Source organism: Protopterus annectens, chromosome 12.part0 (assembly GCF_019279795.1).
Source record: "Protopterus annectens isolate FY-2018-M chromosome 12.part0, PAN1.0, whole genome shotgun sequence".
NCBI lineage: Eukaryota > Metazoa > Chordata > Ceratodontiformes > Protopteridae > Protopterus > Protopterus annectens.
The window spans coordinates 485,855,881-485,878,505 of NC_056746.1; the positions used below are offsets into that span (position 1 = coordinate 485,855,881).

General features: G+C 38.3%; 1 protein-coding gene across 1 annotated transcript in view; it reads left to right on the top strand.

The window, feature by feature from the left end:
- The window catches only part of FLII (FLII actin remodeling protein), a 945,835-nt gene that overhangs the window by 19,581 nt on the left and 903,629 nt on the right, over positions 1–22,625 (top strand). Inside the window, exon 2 of the mRNA XM_044089594.1 lies at positions 2,183–2,293. Within this exon, the coding sequence (XP_043945529.1) occupies positions 2,183–2,293 (111 nt within the window). The remainder of the gene's footprint in view (positions 1–2,182; positions 2,294–22,625) is intronic.

Sequence of the window (22,625 nt, forward strand, 5' to 3'; positions counted from 1 at the left end):
AAATGAATACAGCATACCATAAAATTGATTTATGGTTGGAAGAAGAGTCTTTAGAGTCTAGTTTTAAGGCAGTAGAGATTAGGTATTTAAAAGTAGAGTATCCTGTGATGCCGGTAATTTTTGGCATTTCTAAGACCCTCAAGAATGAACTGGACCCCCCTCTTAGACCAATAATTTCCACTGGCAGATCCAAAACTGAATCTCATGCTAAATGGGTAGATCACAAGTTAAAACATTTTTTAACGTTAAGGGTTAAAGATTCCTAGGATTGTTTGAGAAAAATAATTACTACCTTATACAGGGAGGAATTTTTACTTGTAACAAATGATAATGAAAGACCTTTTTTTTTTAGTTATACCCCATGAATTGGGTCTTGAGTGGTTTGAAGCTCTGGTTCTTGGATCTGATTTTACTAACTTTGACATCAGTATCATTTTAGATTTTATAGTTGGTGATTTTGTGCTTTTTGGCTATAAGTATTTCAAGCAGGTTAGTGGCATTGCAATGGGGACTGCATCACCACCACTATTTGCCAATGTTATTCCATGGTATTGGGAACAACGTTTTGTTGTGTCATCAAGATTTTGGACTCATGCTGTTATTCATAGGTTTTTTGGATGACATTTTGATTTTTTGACAGGAAGGATTGAATTCCTTAAGTCTTTTGAATATATCGGTTACACCACTTCCTTTCTGAAATTTGCTAACAGTGTGAGTGGAAGTAGTAGTAGTATTGAATATTGAGATATTAGGCTTTACAAGAATCCAGTGAATTGTACCCATGAATCCACTATTTGTTATAAACCTACTTTCTCCAGTTCTTGAATTTCAGTAGTCAAAATCCCTACTGGCAGAAGAAGAATTTGGTCAAAGGTCAGTTTGTAAGGCTGCCGAGATTAATTTCTGACAAATCAATGTAAAATGTTTGTAGAAAGGGGTTACCCAGAACAATTGATGTTTTGTATTATGGAATGAGAGAGATAGTAGGTATAGTCCAATTTTTCTGTATTGGTGCTTTGATCATTTGAATTCATGTTTCTCAGTCATTCAAGTATACTCTGTTGCGAACTTCTCCTAGTATTTGTGTATGCATTTTACCGACCAAAAGCCTTGTCTATTTAAGTTATTTGTTTGTGTAATTATTTGTTTCCATTTGTTTGACTGGGATAGAGAACCGATTGCAAGGAACCATTTTCAAGTTCAGCCTGGGAAAATCATTAAAAAAAGCAAGGAATACAATGTGAGGGTTGAAGTTGGATATAGAAGCTCATGCTCAGGATGCACATACATAGAATATTAAGGCTGGCTAGTTGCATGCATTGACAGAAGGAAAGTGTTCAGTCATCATCTGGCATAAGTACAAAAGGTATTCACAAGTAAAGATATGATTCCCCAGTGCCTGCATGCATTCACTTCAGTGCAGTATGTAGTCAGGATCTGGAATTTTCTTTGACCTTTTGAATAAGTGAACTGCAGTTATTTTACTTTACTCCAGGTCCACACTTGCTGCAGCTGTTTTCGCTCACTTAGCACATACCTTGTTTTGTTACTTTGACTGCTCTTAAAGGGGTTACCATTCTGCTTTGCTACAGTACCTATTTTAACCACTTAACATCTTCCACTCCCATGTCTTCCTTGAAAAAGAGGCACATTTCACAAGTCAAGTAACCTGCCCAGAGACCGACACATTAAATGGGTGAGAACTGGGATTTAAAACTTACTTCCAAGTTTTGTAGACCCACATCTTCACAGACTATGCTATACTGTATTGTACTTTCGTAATGCCGTCATTGGATGTGAAGGAGCTACATTCTTTTGAAATGGTATTGAGCTGGCTAGTTGTTGGGAACAAGTTTCTTTCCCTCAGGAATGGGGACTGATTTAAAATAATTTTTTTCAACTCTGTAAGAAGAACCATTTTTATGTTTTTTGTGACAATAGCATGTTTGTCAGTAACAAATACCTAGGAAGTAATGTCATGGGAGAATCTTATGAAAGTGTGTTTGTGTGTGTGTGTGTGTGTGTGTGTGTGTGTGTGTGTGTGTGTGTGTGTGTGTGTGTGTGTGTGTGTGTGTGTGTGTGCATTCATTAAATCCATTTAAGAACTCCTTTACCAGAAGAGTTTAGATTCTAATACATTAAGAAGATAACAAGTAAATAATGCAATTTTATGTTGTTGTAGGGTGGTTACTTTCCTGAACATGTGAAGTCCATGACCAGCCTGCGATGGCTGAAATTGAACAGAACAGGACTATGCTACCTGCCAGAAGAATTGGCTGCTCTGAAAAAGCTGGTAAGACTGAAAACTCTTAACTGAAAAAATAGTGGTAGTAGGTCAGCAGTGTACATTGGAAGGATATATTTCTTCCTTTATTTATATATATATATGAGTGTTCAGTAACTGTTGTAGCGTGTTAAGCATGTTTTTCTACAGATTAATGTTGTGAATATTGTGCATTCATTTCTCTGCATCAGACCAGGGCTGTTAGGTGTATTTCAGTAATATTTCTGATCTGGTTTTAAATTATGCTACTGTTCATGCATTGTTTTTGTTGGTCTTGTGTGATTTATTGGAATTGGCTCCTGTTGGCTCCCCTCATTCTAAGATGAGTGATCAAAAATTCATTCCTTGTATTAGATTTTAATTTAATTTGGAAGACTATTTCTGAATTTTTTGAGCCTGTTTACTTTGCACCTCTTGCATTTCTGGGAAGGCCCCTTTTGGTGGTTACTGTTTCTACCATAAGAAATGTTTAGCTCTGTGCTCTAGTATACAGGCATCATTTTCCTATCCTAGAGATTAAGAGTCCACCAGGATTCATTCCCATTCCCTCCCAAACTTGTCTGAACTGTTACTAAACTAGTTAATTCAAATTCCAGTTGCCTTTTTTGGTATTTGTGTGGAAGCTTTGAATAGCAGTGAATAACTTCTGTTTTTAGATTTTTGCCGTTGTTGTGACATGGGTCAGCCACTCTTGCATAGCACCCAGAGTTATTTTCTGCTGCTTGACAACTGGGGTAGGGATTTCCAATGGGCAGTTTACTGAAGGGAAATCTTGAGCATTTCCTGTCCCAAAAGGAGTAAAGTCTCTAAAGAAACTAACAGGGAGCAGTCTGCTGTGAGTAAACTATTAGTAGTATGTGCAGCAAATTTGATTCTGTATTTCTCTTTAACTGCAGAAATAAAAATAAGCATTCTGGTATCCAGAAGTAAACCTGGTGGTTGCTTAATCCTGAAGAGCCTGAAGGAGTATTCTGGCTTTAGGAAAGAAACCTCTTATTACCATTTACCTAGGGAGACTGGAAATAAGCACTTCTGCAGTGTGCTTTTAGGCTACTGTCTTTAAGCCTGAAAGATTGCCGGACACGTGTGTTCCTGATCTAACTGTAAAAATTGGCTTCAGAGACTGTTTAACTGCTAATGTCAGTCCATTTTATTTCATTGCTTATAGTCAACATGTAAGGCTGAATGCTTTGAGATGTAAATTACAGATATTCTGAAAGTTTAGTAGTAAACTGCTTGAAATTAGAGACTGTGACTGTGTATGAAGACATGGGCTTCGCTTGTGTGTGTTTGGGGTGTTGAGGTGGATAAAAATGATATTTTGAAGCTAGATAATTTAAATTTACTACATTTGTTATAATCAACTGCCTGTAATTTAAACAAAATGTTCAAAACTCCACATGAGGGTTGTAGGGGGCCTTATTGCCTCTTGCTTTCTGCAAAAAAACAACCTTAGAAGAGCAACAGTGTTTGGCATTCTTTTTTTCTCTTGCATTCCTACATTGTCATAGTTATTTTTTCTCATTATTCTGGGACTCGGACTGACACATCTTTTGAATTACAGTTGCGAGACAGCTGGAGGTTTTTTTTTTTTGTCCTAGTGATAATTCCTAGACGAAGGATAAAGAATCTGTTTATTCCAGTCACCAAAGACCATGACCCTGCCCAGTCAGACAGCAGTAAAGGAGAGATGAAAAATCTGTAGTTACTTACCATCCTTCTTTCATTTTATTGATATCCGTTATAACTTCTTGACTTGCTGTAAGACACACAGATCCTCAGTCTGCCCATTCATTCTGTTAAGCATAACTTGAGAATCTCCTTCTGCCTGTACAAGTCAACCTCAGGTTTGCTGCCTTGGTTACATGTTCCTGCGATTTTCTACAGCTTTCATCTTGCTGCAGTACTTGGATACTTGTTAAAGTAACCAGCATCATTGCTGTACTCTTGAGTCTTTTGTAACAGTGATTTGCACATTCTGAAGCATCACTTTGCATAGTAAAACTCTTGTTAAATAATTTTTATCATTTACGTTTTCCTCTAAAGAGCATCGTATAGCGCTTAAGTATGCACAGATGGATGCTGATTATGTGCAGGCCATAACCACTGCAGCCACAGCATGAGAAACTACAAGCAGCAATTTCCCAGAAGCAATAGAGTATTTTATACGTTTGTTTCAGCTGAATTTTTTTAACTATTCTGATTTACTCTAGTATGTCCCAAGTGAGTAAGTTCTTGAACCTTTTACTGTTGAGAAAATGCAAGGCATTTCTTATTGGCCAGGGCTTTTAACAGCCACTTGTGACATTTGTTTATCCGTCACGAGTGAATGATTACCACAAAAGTACGCAGGTAATTTAGTTTTCCCAACTGCAGGAAGAGGAAGCAAGAAGACGGACACTTTGTAAATGGTTGGTTGTCTGTCTGATTTCTGCCACCGAGATGTGTGTTTGCATCTGACTTTTCTTAGTGTAGTAAAAAGATATTTAGTAGCATATAGGCAGTATGCTAGTAGTACAAGTTGCAAAATTGTTTTGTGTATCTGCTGCCTGGGTGTTAGTGCATACCTTTGCAGAGCAGTATGTTTTAGATCAACAATGTTGGACTGGAGCATACAAAGCAAAAATATAATTGTGTTTGGGGGGGGGGGTGCAAAGCCCCACAATTAATTTTTGAATGTAACTCTAATTCACTTTAAAGAACAAGTTTTTCATCAACATGTATTTTCCAAACAAAAAGTATGAAATGCCAATGTGTGACATTATTGACTGACTATGTACTCTTTAGTGATTTACCAGAAAATTGAAATGTTTGAGGTGCATGGCGAAACTGTAAGCAATTGGAGACATTCTGCAAAATTGGAGCTTTATTTATTTATTTATTTCCAGTTTGATGACCAGGGAGGTTCACTGGGCTCAGGGAGCCCATTTTCAGTGGAGGCCCATGGAGAAAAGCTCCAAAAACACAGTAACAATAAGGAATAAAGTATTATTACATATCTATAATACACAGTGACAATAAGCAAAAAGTTATATTATGTAGTAAAACATATTCGGGTATAGTCAGAAAATAGCAACATGTATTGCATACATACATTTGTACGTTTATATTCATACATACAATTGTATTAGGATTGGGACAAGTTGAGGCAGATGATTAGTTGCACTGAGGAAGATGATGAGAGTAAGGTTGTAAAATAAGTTGTTATTCATTTGAATGTAGTTATAGAATGACTTTTGTAAAAACACGTTTGCATAGAGGGGTGAATGTAGGTGGAAAGTACATTATTTAAAAAGTATCGAGTTGAGACAGAAAAGAACTAGAGAAGGTGGGGTGTATCCATCACCATTCAGGACTAGAGAAGGTGGGGTGTATCCATCACCATTCAGGATAAGAAGTGTATACATCCTCCTCATTCAGGATAAGAAGTGAGGATGATTTAGTTAATAGCATCAAAGTTTAAGAATTGCCAGTAGAGAGAATCTTCCCCAGAAAGGTGAAGGAGGATAGTTGGAAAGCTATTTACAATATATACATTTAAGATAAAGAATGCTAAGTAATGTTATATTCAAAGTGAGGCTACTGTTTTAGGTAGTCAGTATGGGGTAGATTAACTTGTAGTAGGGGCTTAGTGGGCTAGGTGGGTTGAGTGCAACTGCAATTCCAGTTTTGAGTGAAGTGGGAATGGAGCTGAGTTTTGAAGTGTTCAAGGTTTTCTTAGAGTGGGAGGGACAGAATTCCATTTTTTTGCTAGGGAAAATGATAGGAGAAGTTGGCCGGCGGGACGGTTTGGTTTGTATAGAGAAAGTAGATTTTGGTGGGCAGATCTTAGAGTTCGGTTAGGGGTGTATGTTGGTAAGATGTTAGAGCTGGGCAACTGGTGGGTTTAAAAATTAGTTTGTGGGTTGAAGTGAGTTGGAGGTAGTTAAGGAAGTTGGGAAGTTCTAGCTACTGAAGCTGGTGGAGAGATGAACAGTGGTGGGAGGTGTATTTGGATTTAGTGGCGAATTTTGAGATTTTGTTGTAACATTTCTAGTCTAGAAGTGATAGAGAAGGATAGGTTAGTTAGAGGAGGAGCACCATACAAGAGTGATGGTAGTAAGTAGGTAGTGGCAAGTGTTTGTCTTGTAGATGGTGAGAAAAAGTGGGAGTTTCTGTACAACATACCAAGTTTTTGATGTGCTTTCTTAATATTTAGCTGAATACGAGTATTGAATCTTAGGTGTTCATCAATAGTAACCCCAAGAAGTTTAGCAGATAAAACAACTTCTATGGAAGAGTTGGCATGGCTAATTATTTTGAAAGAGTTTTTGTTGATGGTAAGGGATTTAGAGGGAGTGAAAAGTAATATCTTAGATTTGTTGGCATTTAGGGAGAGGTGATTTTGAAGCATCCAGTTCTCTGTAGTTGAGAAGGTGATTTAAGTTTGTGTTTGGTGCTCTGGTAGGTTAGAGCTCTGGTAGATTAGAAGCGGAGCAGACTAGGGTTGAGCCATCTGCGTATTGTACTATCTTAGTGTTTGGGATGGCAGCATGGAAATCATTAATGAATATGTTAAAGAGCATTGGACCAAGAATGGATCTTTGGAGAACCCCAGTTGGGGTGGGAAGGAAAGTTGAGGTGCCAGTTTGCCACTTGACAGCCTGAGATCTGTCAGTGAGATAGCTACTGAACCAGGTTAGGCTGTTTTGAGAAAGATTAAGGTTAGATAGGTGTTTAAGGAGGTGGGAGTGGGAGACTGTGTCAAATGCTTTGGAGAGATCAAGGAGGACTGCAGATACAATTTTCTCCAGAGTCACGGGCGTGGTTTACTATGTCTAGGTAAGAGAGAAGAGCAGTTATAGTACTGTGGCCAGGGCGGAAACCATGCTGAGTAGGGGTGAACAGTTGATTATTGGTAAGGAAAGGCATGAGCTGGAGGTTGATACCTTTTTCAAGAATTTTTGAGATGGGGGAGAGGGAATGGCTTTAAGTCGGAAGTTTGAAAAGTTATTTTTGCCTCCTTTGTGGAGGGGTAGGATAAAAGCAGAGCGCCATAGTTTGGGTACATAGGATTCCTGAATGGATCTGTTAATGAGAATGCTGATAGGGACTGTGATACCATCAGCTGCAAATTTTAGGAATAGTGGTGGGGGGGTATAGTCTGGGGTGTTGGAACATGGCTTGAGTTTGAAGAGAAGTTTTTTTTTATGTAAGTAGTCAGTATGGATTTGAGTTGAAATGAAGGAGGTTTGCTGGGGATGGCAGGTTTGGTAGATGTTAGGGAGGAGGCTTTGAGGGTGGTGGAGGGGTCTTTGTTTGGGAAGGTCTTTGTGAGTTCTGCAATAGAGTTCGTAAAGGAGTTGTTTAGAGTGGCTATTTCTGGATCTGTTTTGCTGGTGTCTGGGCAAGGGTTTTGTTTGGTACCTGCGTTTAGAAGAGAGTTGATGGAGTTCCAAAATTGTTTGGAGTTTTTGGAATGGTTAGCCTGGAGTTTGGTATAGTAGGATTTTTTGTCTTTTATAATCTGTTTTTTGGCTAGGTTGCGGAGTTGCTTATATTTCAGAAGGGAGTCAGGGTCTTTGTTGTGGTGATAACGTTTCCAGGCCTTCTCTTTGTTGCATAAGAGTTTTAGTTTCTTTAATTAGCCATGGGGCAGAGTTGGGTTTTATACGTTTTGTTCTAGGTGGGGCTTGGGAGTACAGGGTATTTAAGAAGGTAGAGTTAAAGAAGTCTACAGCATTATCTAGAGGAAGAGTTTTTAGGGTGTCCCAGTTTGTGAGTTTGAGGGAGTTGGAAACAGTTGCAGGGTTAAATTTGGTGAGGGTTCGAGTATGGACGTATCGGTGAAGGTGAGGAGTGGAGGGGGTTTCTTTATGGATGAAGGCTGGCAAGTGGTCACTCATGGAGTTTAGTAAGGTGCCTGAGTGTGAGATTTTATTTGGGTGGGAGGCAAGCATCCAGTCAAGAGTGGTCCCTGGGGGAGTCTTTTTGTTGGGTGTGGTGATATCACATATATGTTGTGTGAAGTTAAATTGATAGAAATGGAGGGAGTTTTGGAATTGATTTTGTTCTAGTCAATGTTCACATCCCCTAAAATGTATGTCTCAAGTGCAATATTGGTTGTGGCTATTTCTTCCAAGTGTATTGCTGTTGTTTCCAGGGGGAATGTAGAGTGCCATAACACAAATGTTTTTATGGTCCTTCATTTTTGAGTATTCCTATGACTAGTTCAGCATTATTGAACTGAGGAATAGGGTTTGGGTAGAGAGTGATGGAGAGTAGACTGGAGTAAATTAAGGCTACTCCTCCTCCTTTCCTATTTTGGCGGTCTTGTCTGATTGCTTGGAACCCAGGGGGTAGGATTTCAGAGTCAGGAATGTGGGGTTTTAGCCAGGTCTCCAAGACTGCAACTATATCTGGTAAAGTATGGTTTAGCCCACCCTGGAAGTGGGATATTTTATTTCTCAAACTCTTTAGGCTTGGTGGTAAGGGTTGTGATTGGAGGAGTGTGGTTGGCCTAGTCTTTGGTATGGGGTTGTGGTGTATGTCTCTGATAAGAAGAGGTTGGCAAAGGAAAATGTGAGCAGGAGCTTGGGTGTGCTACTTGAGTTATTTGGAGGAAAGCAGCATTGCTTTGGGTGTGTTGCGCTTCAAAGAGGAGGATGTGATCTTAGGTTTGTAGTAGGGGAGTGGATTTGGTTGAACAAGAGAGGAGGATATGGTGTGAAAGTGGGAGGTTGTAGGGATAGGAAGGGAGTTGGTTGAGGAGGTGGGGGGGGAGAAGGGGGAGTTTGGAGTTGGAATAAGAGGTAGCATGGATTAGCGTGATTAGAAGAAGTAAGAAGAGGAGAGCGGCAGGAAAGGGTTACAGAAAGTGGAGAGAGCATGGTAAATTGGGGAGGTAGGAATAGGTAGTTTGGTGACAGTGGATAAGTGAGAGAGAAGGAGGGGGAGGGGTGTGAAGTGCAGGGGGTAAAATGGATCAGGATGGGGTGTGGTTGGTTAATTGGAGGATGGGAGTGGAAGTGGTTGATGAGAAGAGTGTGGGATTGGGTAGGAGATAATGGGGTGGAGAATAGAGGTGGGAATAAAGGTAGGAATAGTGGGGGCTGGGTGGGAATTGGAAGCAGGGTAGGGGAGCGGAGTGAGCCCGCAGGGCGAACGGAGCTGGTTGAAGCAAAGAAGACTTGGCCAGCAGAGCAGAAAACAATCGGTGAAGTAGAGAGCAGAGCTCAAGGTGAGGGGGCACAGGGGATGGGCACTGGGTCAACAAAGTATCTAAGGGGCTAACACCTTACTAACAGCCTGTTTGGGTTGAAATGTAATACTTTACTTAATGCAGTAAGTACGTAGGTTATATGGTTCAGATACTAGCTTCTGGGGGTTAAACTAAGGATTCTGTACATTTACAAGGTTTAGATAAGGGAGGATATTGTGGGTGCAAAGTAAGAAGGGAAATGGCTGCTGGGAGTCTTGGCAGGGAGCGTGCTCTAACCACCTAGCAAGACATTAGGCAAAGTTGCAATGCATTATGTGAGGTAAACATCAATCAACATACTTTCTCAGCTCCTTGAAAGTGTGCTGCTCAGGGAGTAGATTGGAACCTTTCTTGTTGGGGGGTGAAGCAGATAGATACAAGTCTATCTGTGTGATCAGTTCTTAGCTGTTCAGCAGGGAACAGTCGCTAGGCGATTGTTTTAGGCGAGTAGGATGGATTGCCGGAGAGATATGGAGAAGAGAGGTAGTTGTAAAGGATAGCCTTAAACAGAAAAATATAGGCTATTCAACAGTGCATAAAACACAAATAAAATACACATTTGTCATGTGAACACAAGTAAGGACATTTAGTGCAGTAACAACTTCCAAAGATGCATTTAAAATAAACACAGTAGCTAGTATCTAAAGCTGCATAAGGTTGACAGAGACTGTAACTATAATAGTTGAGAAATATAAACTGAAGTATCGTTTATCATGGTACACTGCACACATGGTACACTGCATTGAGCATTTCCTTCAGTAGCTTTTTTTCTTCCTCTACCTTAGGAAATATTTCCTACTATTTAGAACTCTTCATAAGTTTTGTTTAAGAAAGTTTCATTTTTTAAACCCTTTTCCACATGCAAACATCTTCAAGATGGCTTCTGTTGTGGGTCCCATTCTACTAGCCGTCTTCCCCACCTTTGCATTTGGGATTTTTATAACTATGGATCTGTAGTAAATGTGCTTTTAAGTGTATAAGCATTACAAGAATGATCATCTGATTGATCACTGCTGCAGTAGCCTTAACTATATGGGTAACATCTTGCATAGGATACAACAACCAGCCAGCTTCTACAGCTTTAATGCACTTTCCACATGCCCAAATCATTAGTCGCCTTAAGATGAGCTGACTGAAAAGACATGTTTGGGCGCCAAGCACTTCAGAAATTTCCTTCTGTTTGAAGAAAGTGCTTCTCAGCAGGCTTTCAAGGATTGACGGCCAACTTCTGCTGTTCATTTGCTGGGCAGATAAGTTCCCTTTGGGGAAAAACTCTCCACATTAAAAAAAATGTTTTATGGTACAGGTAGGAGTTTTTCAACAGACTGTTATAAGACTTAACTGTACTTTTCAATGGGAGCACACATTTTTTCTGTCAGTTTTAAAAGTTGTTTAAAGTAATTGAAAACATTTTTTCCTTTGGGGAAATTGGGTTTATTTTACATTTTGGGGAAAGTTTTTTGGGTGAAAAAAAAAACTTTTTAAGACTTTTAATGTTTACCAGCTTTTGCTTCTTGTGTTCCCTGGGAATGAAGCACCATTTTCGGCTTGACCATGGAACAAACTTTCCCATTATTGGTCCTTCCAGTCACAAAAAGAAAAGGTTAAGCAAACTGCTTTTGCCTCCACAGCAGGCTAGCAATTTGCCTCACAGGAAGGTGGGTGGGTGACTGTGCTATGATCCTAATTTGTTCCTCACACTACTTGTGTTTTAACGTGGATCCCTCTGTTGTAGCACTTTCAGCCACTATGGACCAGGGCTAAGCAACATCCTCTGCGGTGAGAGAGAGTCACTCTTGTCCATCCTGGGATAGAATGTTGTGCCCATCCCTGGAGACGCTGCTGCTGATGACATTAATAACACTATTAGCCCCATTTGTCGTGTCAGAAAGAAACAGAAAACTAAATGTGTGTTTACTACTCCTCAAGTTTCCTAAGACGGGAGTGGTTTACTGGGTTTGGCTCAGGGTTTAATTCAGGATATTGAGCCTTCTTATAAGGTGGCTTCTGATAAAAGAAAGGGGGATACCTCTTTTCCTGAAGAGATTCAGGAATCTGAATCTGGACAGGAAGATGACGGGACAGGCACAGGGTTTTCTCCTCCATTGTCTGATTTAGTGCCAGAGGAGGGCTCTGTTTCTGATTATCCTTTTTTTTGGGGGGGGGGTCTCTTGCTCTAAGATATTTTCCAGAATGTTCTAGTAATTTCAGTGGGAGAACACTGAGGTGTCTCAATCCCTTATAAAATACCATGAGCTGTTACCAAAGGAATTTCCATAACCTTCAGTTACATCAGGTGTGTGTGTGTGTGTGTGTGTGTGTGTGTGTGTGTGTGTGTGTGTGAAGCTTTAGGCAATCCTATTCTTTCTGACAAGAAAGATTATTGATAGCAGTTGTAGAATGCTAAACAAAAAATAAGGGATTACCCTGATTAGTATGCACAAATTTAGAAAGACTGCTGTTAAGCAACTGTTTTTTGATGGTAACTCAAAAAATTACAACAACTAAGGCAACGGGTAGTAGAAAGGGTTGTCGCCAAGCTTAGGGAGCCTATAATGAGGAAGATAACAAAAGATACTCTAGTGGTGCTAGAAATATTTCGGGAAATTTTATGGAAATCTGTAGAAAGCAGAGAAATATGGAAATCAAGAAAAGGTTCAAATGGAAATGTTTATGGAAGAATTAAATATGCCAGTGTTAGAGGTAGACAAGGCTCAATTACTTACAGTTAGGATCGTAGGAGATGAGTTAAAAAAGTTGATGTATAACTAACCTACAGTAAAGTCCTCCGGAATAGATGGTATTCCTGTGGAAATTTGAAAGCTAGGAGGAGAAAATGATAAAGATCTACAAGGTTTTGTTTAACAGTATTTTGAGTAGAAGCACCAACATCCTGGAAGAAGGTGGTGGTGGCTGTTAATACCTAAAGAGGTAAAGACCCATCAGATCCATCTTCATATAGCCCAGTTTCAAGTCTAAACCATGATTATAAAGTAAATAAGTAACAATCCAATGAGTGCCACAACGGGGCAAATGCCTTCCTTATAAACGACCACAAAGTTAATGCAAATAGTAAAAGTAAGGCAGGCAAACCAAGTACTGACGCTAGGAATGATAAGCAGTCCAACATATAATCAATGTAATATGCACACCAAGCACGAGCTCCAATAATCAAGACGAAAAAACTTTTATTCACAACGATAAATAACTGCAGGTAAGCGCTTTCACCGATATGGCAATCATTTAAAATTCCTTAAAGGTATACGATACATCTAAATGATTCAATGTGTTCACATTTAAAACTATCCGCTTGTACAATATCAAGCTGATTAATAATTATAGAAATGTAAAAAACTTTTAGGATATTTTAAATAAAACAATACAATTATACAAACTGATAGACTATCTTCTGCTATTGCCAAGATTTCAAAAGGTTCACTGGACCTATGGCATTCATAGCAGGTTGTCATTACATGAATAAAAACATCTAAATACTTTTTGTAAACATTAAATAATGACAATGTATGTATTAATAAAATTATCTATGCAATTTCCTAGATTTTAAAAATGGTTTCACTGAAACCATAGCATTCAGACCAGGTGGGGTGTCAGACTTAAATCTAATAATCCAGTTAGCTTCCCTTGTTTCAGTAAATGTCCTAATGTCACCCCCTCTTGGTCCTGGTATAATCTGTTCTACTATTAAAAACTGAAAGGTGTGTTCTTGCCCTCTCTCCATTACATGTCTCGCTAGTGCATTGGTCTTCAAACCAACCCTGATGTTATATACATGCTCCCGTATTCGATCCCTTAACTTCCTGTTAATTTTACCCACATAGAAAGCATCGCATTCTATGCAGGAAGCTAGGTAAATGACATTTGATGACAAACAAGTACCCCTCACTTTAAAATGATATTCTCTTAGGGTTAAAGGGTGTCTAAACATATTATCTGTATTTATGTAGTTGCAAAAATTACACTCCTTACACTTCATTGTGCCATATCCTGACAAATTTTCACCATGTTTATGTTCTGATGAATAACATAGTAACCTTCTTAGACTTTTCTTATTTCTATAAATAAACCTAGGTGCATCACCAACAATATCTTTAAGTGTGTGATCTATACTTAAGACATCCCAATATCCTCTAATCACATCTGTAATGTTCCCTACGTCACTAGTGAAATATATGGAGCATGCCACTCCACTATCCATACCATAGCCACTGCTATCCGTAAGTGCCTCTGCAATCTCTTCTCTCTCCGTTACATGAGCATTACCAAAATAAGGTGCAGCTCTATTTTCTCTTAATTTGTTCATATCTAGGAATCCTCTGGATATATCAGATGCAGAGTACCCTCTTGAAAAAAATCTATCTTTTAAATCATTCATCTCTTGTTCATATCCTACCTTAGTTGGATTATATCTAGATATTCGCATTGCTTGCCCTTTCACTATATTTTGGTAGACATAACCTGGGCGCATGCTGGTCCTATGTAAAAGGGAATTCTTGTGGCAACCCTTTCTATATACTCCTGTATTAACCATACCATTAGATAATCTTTCTACATATACATCTAAGAATGGTATCCTGATTCCTGACCATTCGTAAGTAAACTTGAGATAATCACTGCTTAGGTTAATGTCATCCATTAATACTTTCAAGTCACTTAAGGTACCGGTCCAGATAAGGAACAAATCATCCACAAAACGTCTAAAGAACGGTACAAATTTCTTGTACCGTTCCAAACTAAATAGATGAGTCTGTTCCCATTCAGCCATAAATAGGTTGGCGTAGCTATTGGCACACGAAGTGCCCATAGCTACGCCATCCTTCTGTAAATAATATTCACCTTCAAAATAGAACACATTGGATTCCAGTATCAATTCCAGGAAAAACATAACTAACTCAATCTTACTGTTAGTCATCTCTGAGTTATGTTTCAAATAATCACTCACCATCACTATTCCCTCTGTATTGGGAATAACTGTGAACAGGGATTGCACGTCCATAGTAACAAATATATAATCATTGTCTAATGGCATATTGCTTAAGGACTCATTTAAATCTATAAGAAATTGTTTCGTGTCTCTTAGGATATACGCATTCTTGTCCACTAGGGGTCTAAGTTGATTTTCAACATAAATGGATAGTGGTTCGGTGTACCACCCTCTACCAGCCACTATTGGTCTATATGGGGGATTTTCCAAATTTTTTATGGATCTTGGGAAGTCCATGAAGGATTGGTATTAACGGATACTCTATACACATATAATCATATAGTTGGGAATCAGTAATATTGGCTTTATATAGATCTTGTAAATTATACTGAATCCTATGCACAATACTATCGACCATATCCTTCTCTATGTGCGTATAGTGTACATCATCTGTCAGCATCAGTCTCATTCCATTAACATATTGTTCCCTATCCATCAACACTACCCCTCACCCCTTATCAGCAGGTCTAATAGTTAGTGACTGGTCATCCATAAGATTTCGCAACGAGGCCCTCTGCTTATAGGACAGATTCTGTCTATTCCTAGTATTCTTCTTGGTTTCATTCTCATACATCTTAAACAATTCATTCTCTACCAACTTGCTATATGCAGCCAATAAAGGATGTAAGGGAGGTACAAAAACACTAGGTTTCTTAAACGCCTTTCTTGGTTGAAAACTTTGACCATTAAAAAATATCTTTAAAGACAAATTGCGAATAAAGAGCTTAAAATCTCTAATAGTTTCTTCATAATTACTAATCCTAGTAGGAATAAAGGATAAACCTTTATTCAACACAATCATCTCATCTGTTGTCAAAGTACGTTTAGATATATTAAAAACTAGTTGTTCGCCCTCCCTTCCCACATTTTCTTTATATTGTGGTTGGTATATCTCTCTGCAGAGTGTTTCCTCTTCTGCCTTCCCCTGCTTGCTGAACGCATCCTCCCCTCTGATCTGTCTACTCTGATGGGGAAAGGGTGCGCTATATCAAAGTTATGAACCTCTACTGAACAATCCTCACCAATCTTATAATTCCTGCCTCTACTATTTCTCACCATATTACCTTCAAAAGTTTTCTTACGCACAATGACTTCATCTACATTATTATTTCCCCTATCAGCTACTAGTGTGGTGCTATCTTTACAGGGTTCAGCAATATTTACCGACTGAGCCATCGAGATGACATCAGTCATCTCTTCATTTGCTACACATCCATTTCTATTGCTACTAACACTATTAGTCTCAGTCATTGTTCCGCTGTGTGCTTCAATGTTGCTGCTAACGGTGTGACCTCCCTCTACACCCCTATCTAATATAGCAACTCCATTGCTACACACTAAGGCTGGTGCATCACATATAACAGGTTTATTAATCACACAATTGTCTCTATTAGAGAGTTCCATAGGGGCAGCAGCGCTTCTGCCCTCGTATCTCGGCCAAGTGAAGATGTTCCCTTTATGAAAATCTTGTATGTCTCTATTAAGTTTGGATCTTTTTTGATCCAATAAGCGTTTCTCATATTGGGAAACACTGTCTAAAAGTCTGTCAACTTAGACCCCTAGTGGACAAGAATGCGTATATCCTAAGAGACACGAAACAATTTCTTATAGATTTAAATGAGTCCTTAAGCAATATGCCATTAGACAATGATTATATATTTGTTACTATGGACGTGCAATCCCTGTTCACAGTTATTCCCAATACAGAGGGTATAGTGATGGTGAGTGATTATTTGAAACGTAACTCAGAGATGGCTAACAGTAAGATTGAGTTAGTTATGTTTTTCCTGGAATTGATACTGGAATCCAATGTGTTCTATTTTGAAGGTGAATATTATTTACAGAAGGATGGCGTAGCTATGGGCACTTCGTGTGCCAATAGCTACGCCAACCTATTTATGGCTGAATGGGAACAGACTCATCTATTTAGTTTGGAACGGTACAAGAAATTTGTACCGTTCTTTAGACGTTTTGTGGATGATTTGTTCCTTATCTGGACCGGTACCTTAAGTGACTTGAAAGTATTAATGGATGACATTAACCTAAGCAGTGATTATCTCAAGTTTACTTATGAATGGTCAGGAATCAGGATACCATTCTTAGATGTATATGTAGAAAGATTATCTAATGGTATGGTTAATACAGGAGTATATAGAAAGGGTTGCCACAAGAATTCCCTTTTACATAGGACCAGCATGCACCCAGGTTATGTCTACCAAAATATAGTGAAAGGGCAAGCAATGCGAATATCTAGATATAATCCAACTAAGGTAGGATATGAACAAGAGATGAATGATTTAAAAGATAGATTTTTTTCAAGAGGGTACTCTGCATCTGATATATCCAGAGGATTCCTAGATATGAACAAATTAAGAGAAAATAGAGCTGCACCTTATTTTGGTAATGCTCATGTAACGGAGAGAGAAGAGATTGCAGAGGCACTTACGGATAGCAGTGGCTATGGTATGGATAGTGGAGTGGCATGCTCCATATGTTTCACTAGTGACGTAGGGAACATTAAAGATGTGATTAGAGGATATTGGGATGTCTTAACTATAGATCACACACTTAAAGATATTGTTGGTGATGCACCTAGGTTTATTTATAGAAATAAGAAAAGTCTAAGAAGGTTACTATGTTATTCATCAGAACATAAACATGGTGAAAATTTGTCAGGATATGGCACAATGAAGTGTAAGGAGTGTAATTTTTGCAACTACGTAAATACAGATAATATGTTTAGACACCCTTTAACCCTAAGAGAATATCATTTTAAAGTGAGGGGTACTTGTTTGTCATCAAATGTCATTTACCTAGCTTCCTGCATAGAATGCGATGCTTTCTATGTGGGTAAAACTAACAGGAAGTTAAGGGATCGAATACGGGAACATGTATATAACATCAGGGTTGGTTTGAAGACCAATGCACTAGCGAGACATGTAATGGAGAGAGGGCAAGAACACACCTTTCAGTTTTTAATAGTAGAACAGATTATACCAGGACCAAGAGGGGGTGACATTAGGACATTTACTGAAACAAGGGAAGCTAACTGGATTATTAGATTTAAGTCTGACACCCCACCTGGTCTGAATGCTATGGTTTCAGTGAAACCATTTTTAAAATCTAGGAAATTGCATAGATAATTTTATTAATACATACATTGTCATTATTTAATGTTTACAAAAAGTATTTAGATGTTTTTATTCATGTAATGACAACCTGCTATGAATGCCATAGGTCCAGTGAACCTTTTGAAATCTTGGCAATAGCAGAAGATAGTCTATCAGTTTGTATAATTGTATTGTTTTATTTAAAATATCCTAAAAATTTTTTACATTTCTATCATTATTAATCAGCTTGATATTGTACATGCGGATAGTTTTAAATGTGAACACATTGAATCATTTAGATGTATCGTATACCTTTAAGGAATTTTAAATGATTGAATGTTTTTCCCGCCTAAGTAATGTATATAAATGGTCTGTTTAATAATTAACTGATAGGTCTGAAGAAGCCATATCGGTGAAAGCGCTTACCTGCAGTTATTTATCGTTGTGAATAAAAGTTTTTTCGTCTTGATTATTGGAGCTCGTGCTTGGTGTGCATATTACATTGATTATATGTTGGACTGCTTATCATTCCTAGCGTCAGTACTTGGTTTGCCTGCCTTACTTTTACTATATGATTATAAAGTGTTTGTTTATAATGGCTAAAAGAGTGGAAAAGGTGATGCTAAAATTGATAGATATAGATCAGTGTGGTTTTGTGGACAGGTGGCAAGCATTTGACAACTTTAACAGAACAATTTTGATCTAGAGGGAAGTAGAATGTAAGAAAATGCCACCGGTGTTGATGGGTCTTGATGCAGAGAAAGCATTCTATAGAATAAGCTGAGATTTTATGAGCAGGACAATGGAAGCATTTGCATTCCCTGATAAAATTATAAGGTTGATTTTAGGAGGATGTATGAGGGATCAGAGGCGAAATGTAAAGTAGTTGGGCTCCTGTCTAAGTTCTGTTTGAGCAGAGGAACCAGGCAGGAGTGTCCTCTTTCCTCTCTGTTATTTGCATTGTATTTAGAACCATTGAGAACTTCAGCAATAATAATTGGTATGGTAGTCAAGAAAAGGTGGATTTATTTGCAGAATGTATTGTTTTATACTTTGACAAATGCACAAACCAGGTCCGAAAACACAAAACTAAAAGCCAAAAATAACCCTGAATCCAGGAGCCGGCAGGGCAGGGCTGATCACAGTAATACAGTCAAAGGCACAATCGAAAAAGTCACTAAGAGTTCCAAAGACGGTTGAACACCAAACACACTTTATTCGGCTATAACAAGAGCTTTCATCTCAACTGACTGAGATGAAAGCTCTTGTTATTACAGCCGAATAAAGTGTGTTTGGTGTTCAACCATCTTTGGAACTCTTAGTGACTGTTTTTGGATTGTGCCTTTGACTGTATTACTGTGACCAGCCCTGCCCTGCCGGCTCCTAGATTCGGGGTTATTTTTGGCTTTTAGTTTTTTTTTTTTTTTTTACTTTATAAAACCAGCAAAGGACAACTCAGTGTTGTAGAACATTTTGTGACAGTTTCATGTCTTTTCAGGATACAAATTTTAATGAAGATAAAGCAAAGGCAATAGCTGTAAACTGCACCCACGCACAAATTGGTTCAGCAATATCCATATTTATGGGGACCTGGTAAAATGAAGTACTTAGGATTATGGATTAAAAACGAGTCTGTTGTGGCAGCTAAGAAATTGTGGGAAGAGACTAAACAAAAGGTCATACAAAAACTGAGAAATAGAAATTGGCTGCTCTATTTTATGGATGTAGATAACCAAATGCAAGCAGTTAAAAATGTTTTTAGTCCTTTTTATACACAGGTCCATGTGTATTTTTGTCAACCAAGGGAGAAGTTGTGGATGACAATTGATAAAGAACTGAAGGATTATATCTGAGAGGGGAAAACCGCAAGAGTCAAGTGGGATAAGCTGATTCTTCCAATAGAACAGGGTACATTTCAGAGCTAGACAGTTAAGGCTCCCATACATAGTACAAGCAGAAAGCTATAATTCAGAGTGGAAAGGGATGTTGATGAAATGGGGGGGGGGGGACTCAAGAAACCAGGAGAGACTGATTTTGGATGCAGATCCTTAAGGAGAAGAACAGTAACCATGCAGAATATTATATTCGTAAAATAACAAAAAGTATTCTGAGAACTAAGCCAACATGGGAATGGAGAAAAAATTATGTCCATAGGTATGACTGCAATTAGGAGTACAAACATTAGACAAGAGGGGCTGGAATTGGAGTAAACTGGTAAAGGAACCTAATTATTAGGACAAAATAATTGGAGATAGAAAGGTAATAGAATGAGAACAGGCCAAGTATTTATTTGGACTACAGGCTAGAGACTGCCTTCTCTGACAAGGATTATAACAAAGTATTGAGAAAGAGAAATAAATAGTGGGATCCTAACAAATAGACCAGCACCTGTAGAGTGTTTAGTAGAATCTAGAATAGAAGCTGCTGTTAAAAAATATTGCATGATAACTATGAGAATCAATTAAGAGGAGGCTAGAAAGTATTGGGAAGAAAGACTGGATAAGCAATTGACAAATAAATAATGGGGAGATATATGCATGTATCCCAAATATGCAACAAAGTCTAAAGGATTTTGGATCTTTGCTTGGAAGTGGTTACATAGGTATTTTTATACCTAAAGTAGACTCCAAAGAATTTTTCATCTGTTAAATAGCAAAGTTTGGAGGTGTGATGCGGAAGAAAGGTTATTGGGAACATATTTTATGGGAGTGTAATGAGTTGGCAGACTTTAAAAAAATTCCCTGCAGACTACTTTATCAGAAATACTGGATGAGCAAATTGGTAGAACTAAGGAAATTATTTTTTGAGATATGATGCAGAATCAGAATTGGCTGGAGATAGTAATGCTTTGCTGAGTCTAATTATGATGCCTGCCAAAAAAGCAATTACTAGAAAATGGAAAAAGTCTAAACCAACTGTACTAGAAGTAGTGAGTATATTAAGAGAGGTAAAACGTCTAGAACTGGGATCTGTAGAAAAGAGTAGGGGCACATTACATAGACAAAATGGGAATTGTGGGACCATTTCATGCAGAATAACATTTGGGGGAGGAATTGGGTTTAAAAGAAGGCAGGATTTTAATGGACTATGTAATGTTTGACTGATGATGGGGTAGATTGTACGTGATGTATAATGGTTGCAACTGAAAATATGTCAATATGGTTTGTTTTCATTTATATAAATGTAGGATTGCACATGTCATAAGTGATGATAACGATGTTTCTTGTTTAAAAAAGATTATTTAAGTATGGGAAAAATATATTCTACACCTTTTTGATTTTCAGAATTTTTCAGAGTTTGGAATTGTCAGGCTCATAACTTGATTAATTCTGACTAATTGTGAAAGTATGAGGAAAGTTTTGTTTGCAGTTTCTTCTTATGAGGAAAAATCTGCTTTACCTAGTGTATTTTTTTCTATTTTACAAGTCACAACTCATCATTTGCAGTGTATGTATGACTACATTGATAATTCTTCCTGGGCTTTGGACACTGGTACTGTTTTGAGATTTGCCTGGCAGCAGTCTTAGTCTCCCTGATGATGTGAAAATAAACTATCATTTGGACAGAGATTTAGTTTTTTGGTATCTCTTATGCAGAGGTTAAGTTATTACAGGGAATCTCTTCAGCCCTCATTTTCCACAATTTTCTAATAGATTCTCTAATGCCTCCTCCAATTTTGGCAAAAAACCCAAAATAAACAGTCTTAACAGAATACAGCTAAACATACATTTAAGAAGAAATGGCAGGGTGGTTCCAAAAAGAATTCAGAAACTTGCTTAAAAACCAAGAACAGTACAAGTCAGAATGACTTGACTGTTTAAGGTACCTTATCCCCCTCTTCCACCCTGGGAGTCTCATTTCCTCCTCCAGAAAGTCTGAATCTTGACTTTTCTCTTTAGCAACAGATTGTTTCAGAAAAATGGGTTCTGAAGATAATTCATCAAGGCTCCAGATGGCATTGGGAGGACATCCCTCCTTTCCAGGGGTAATTCCTTCTCCACCAGATCAGACTTCTTTATTCACCTCTGTCTTTCAACACATGCTGCCCCGGGAGTGAAAGAACCAGTTCCTCCTTCCCAAGTTGGGAAAGGTTTTTATTCAAATATGTTTTTAGTGACACAGAAAATGCTTGGAGACCAGTTCTGTATCTTTCTTTCCTAAACGTGCTTATGATCGTGCCCAAATTCAGAATGGTGATCTAATGATGCTAAGTCTTCAATGAGTAGGTCTGAGATTCTGATACAGCTACTTCCAAGCTTTTAGATGTGGTGCTTAGGCACCTCTTCCCACTCATAATCCCTGTGAGAAGAGGGAGCTACCTCGGATCTTATTTGCCGCATGAAGAGGTTAAATGATTCTTGATGCTGAGGAGAATTTTTAGATTGTATAACTAGAAATAGATAAGTAACATTTACCTCCATATTTTTAACTTTTATTCACTATTATCTCTCCCCTTGTCTTTTCTCCACTCTTCCTTTTGGGGTTTTCCAAAAATAATACTAATAGAAAATTTCCTACTTTGTTATTACTGTTCTTATAGATATAGAGTACTGTATCATCACCCTTATCTGCTTTCTAGCAAGGATCTCTAAGCCTTTGAAGCTGTTGCTCTTTCGAATTCGATAGTTTCGTAACAACACTCAGTGGGGCTCGTTACCCTTGGGCTCCAGTCTCTTATTTTACAAGAAAGACCTCAATATCCACCTAGGTTTCAATCTGTCCTTCCTTGATTAGCTAGGTCCTGTCGGAGCCTAAGTGAAGCTGATGTGGATAGAATGATTAGGTGTTTTTTTTTTTCCAGACCCAGATCAAGTTGGTGTTCTCCTGACACTGACCACTGTTGCATCCAGAAGGAATACCCCCCCCCCAGTCTTTTAATGGCTCCTTCACTAATCCGTCTTCTTGAATTGAAGTCCTTTGATATTACCATGGCCCAGGGTAGGTCTGCATCAAAGCTGAGGTTACACTCTTCCACGACCTTGATTAAGT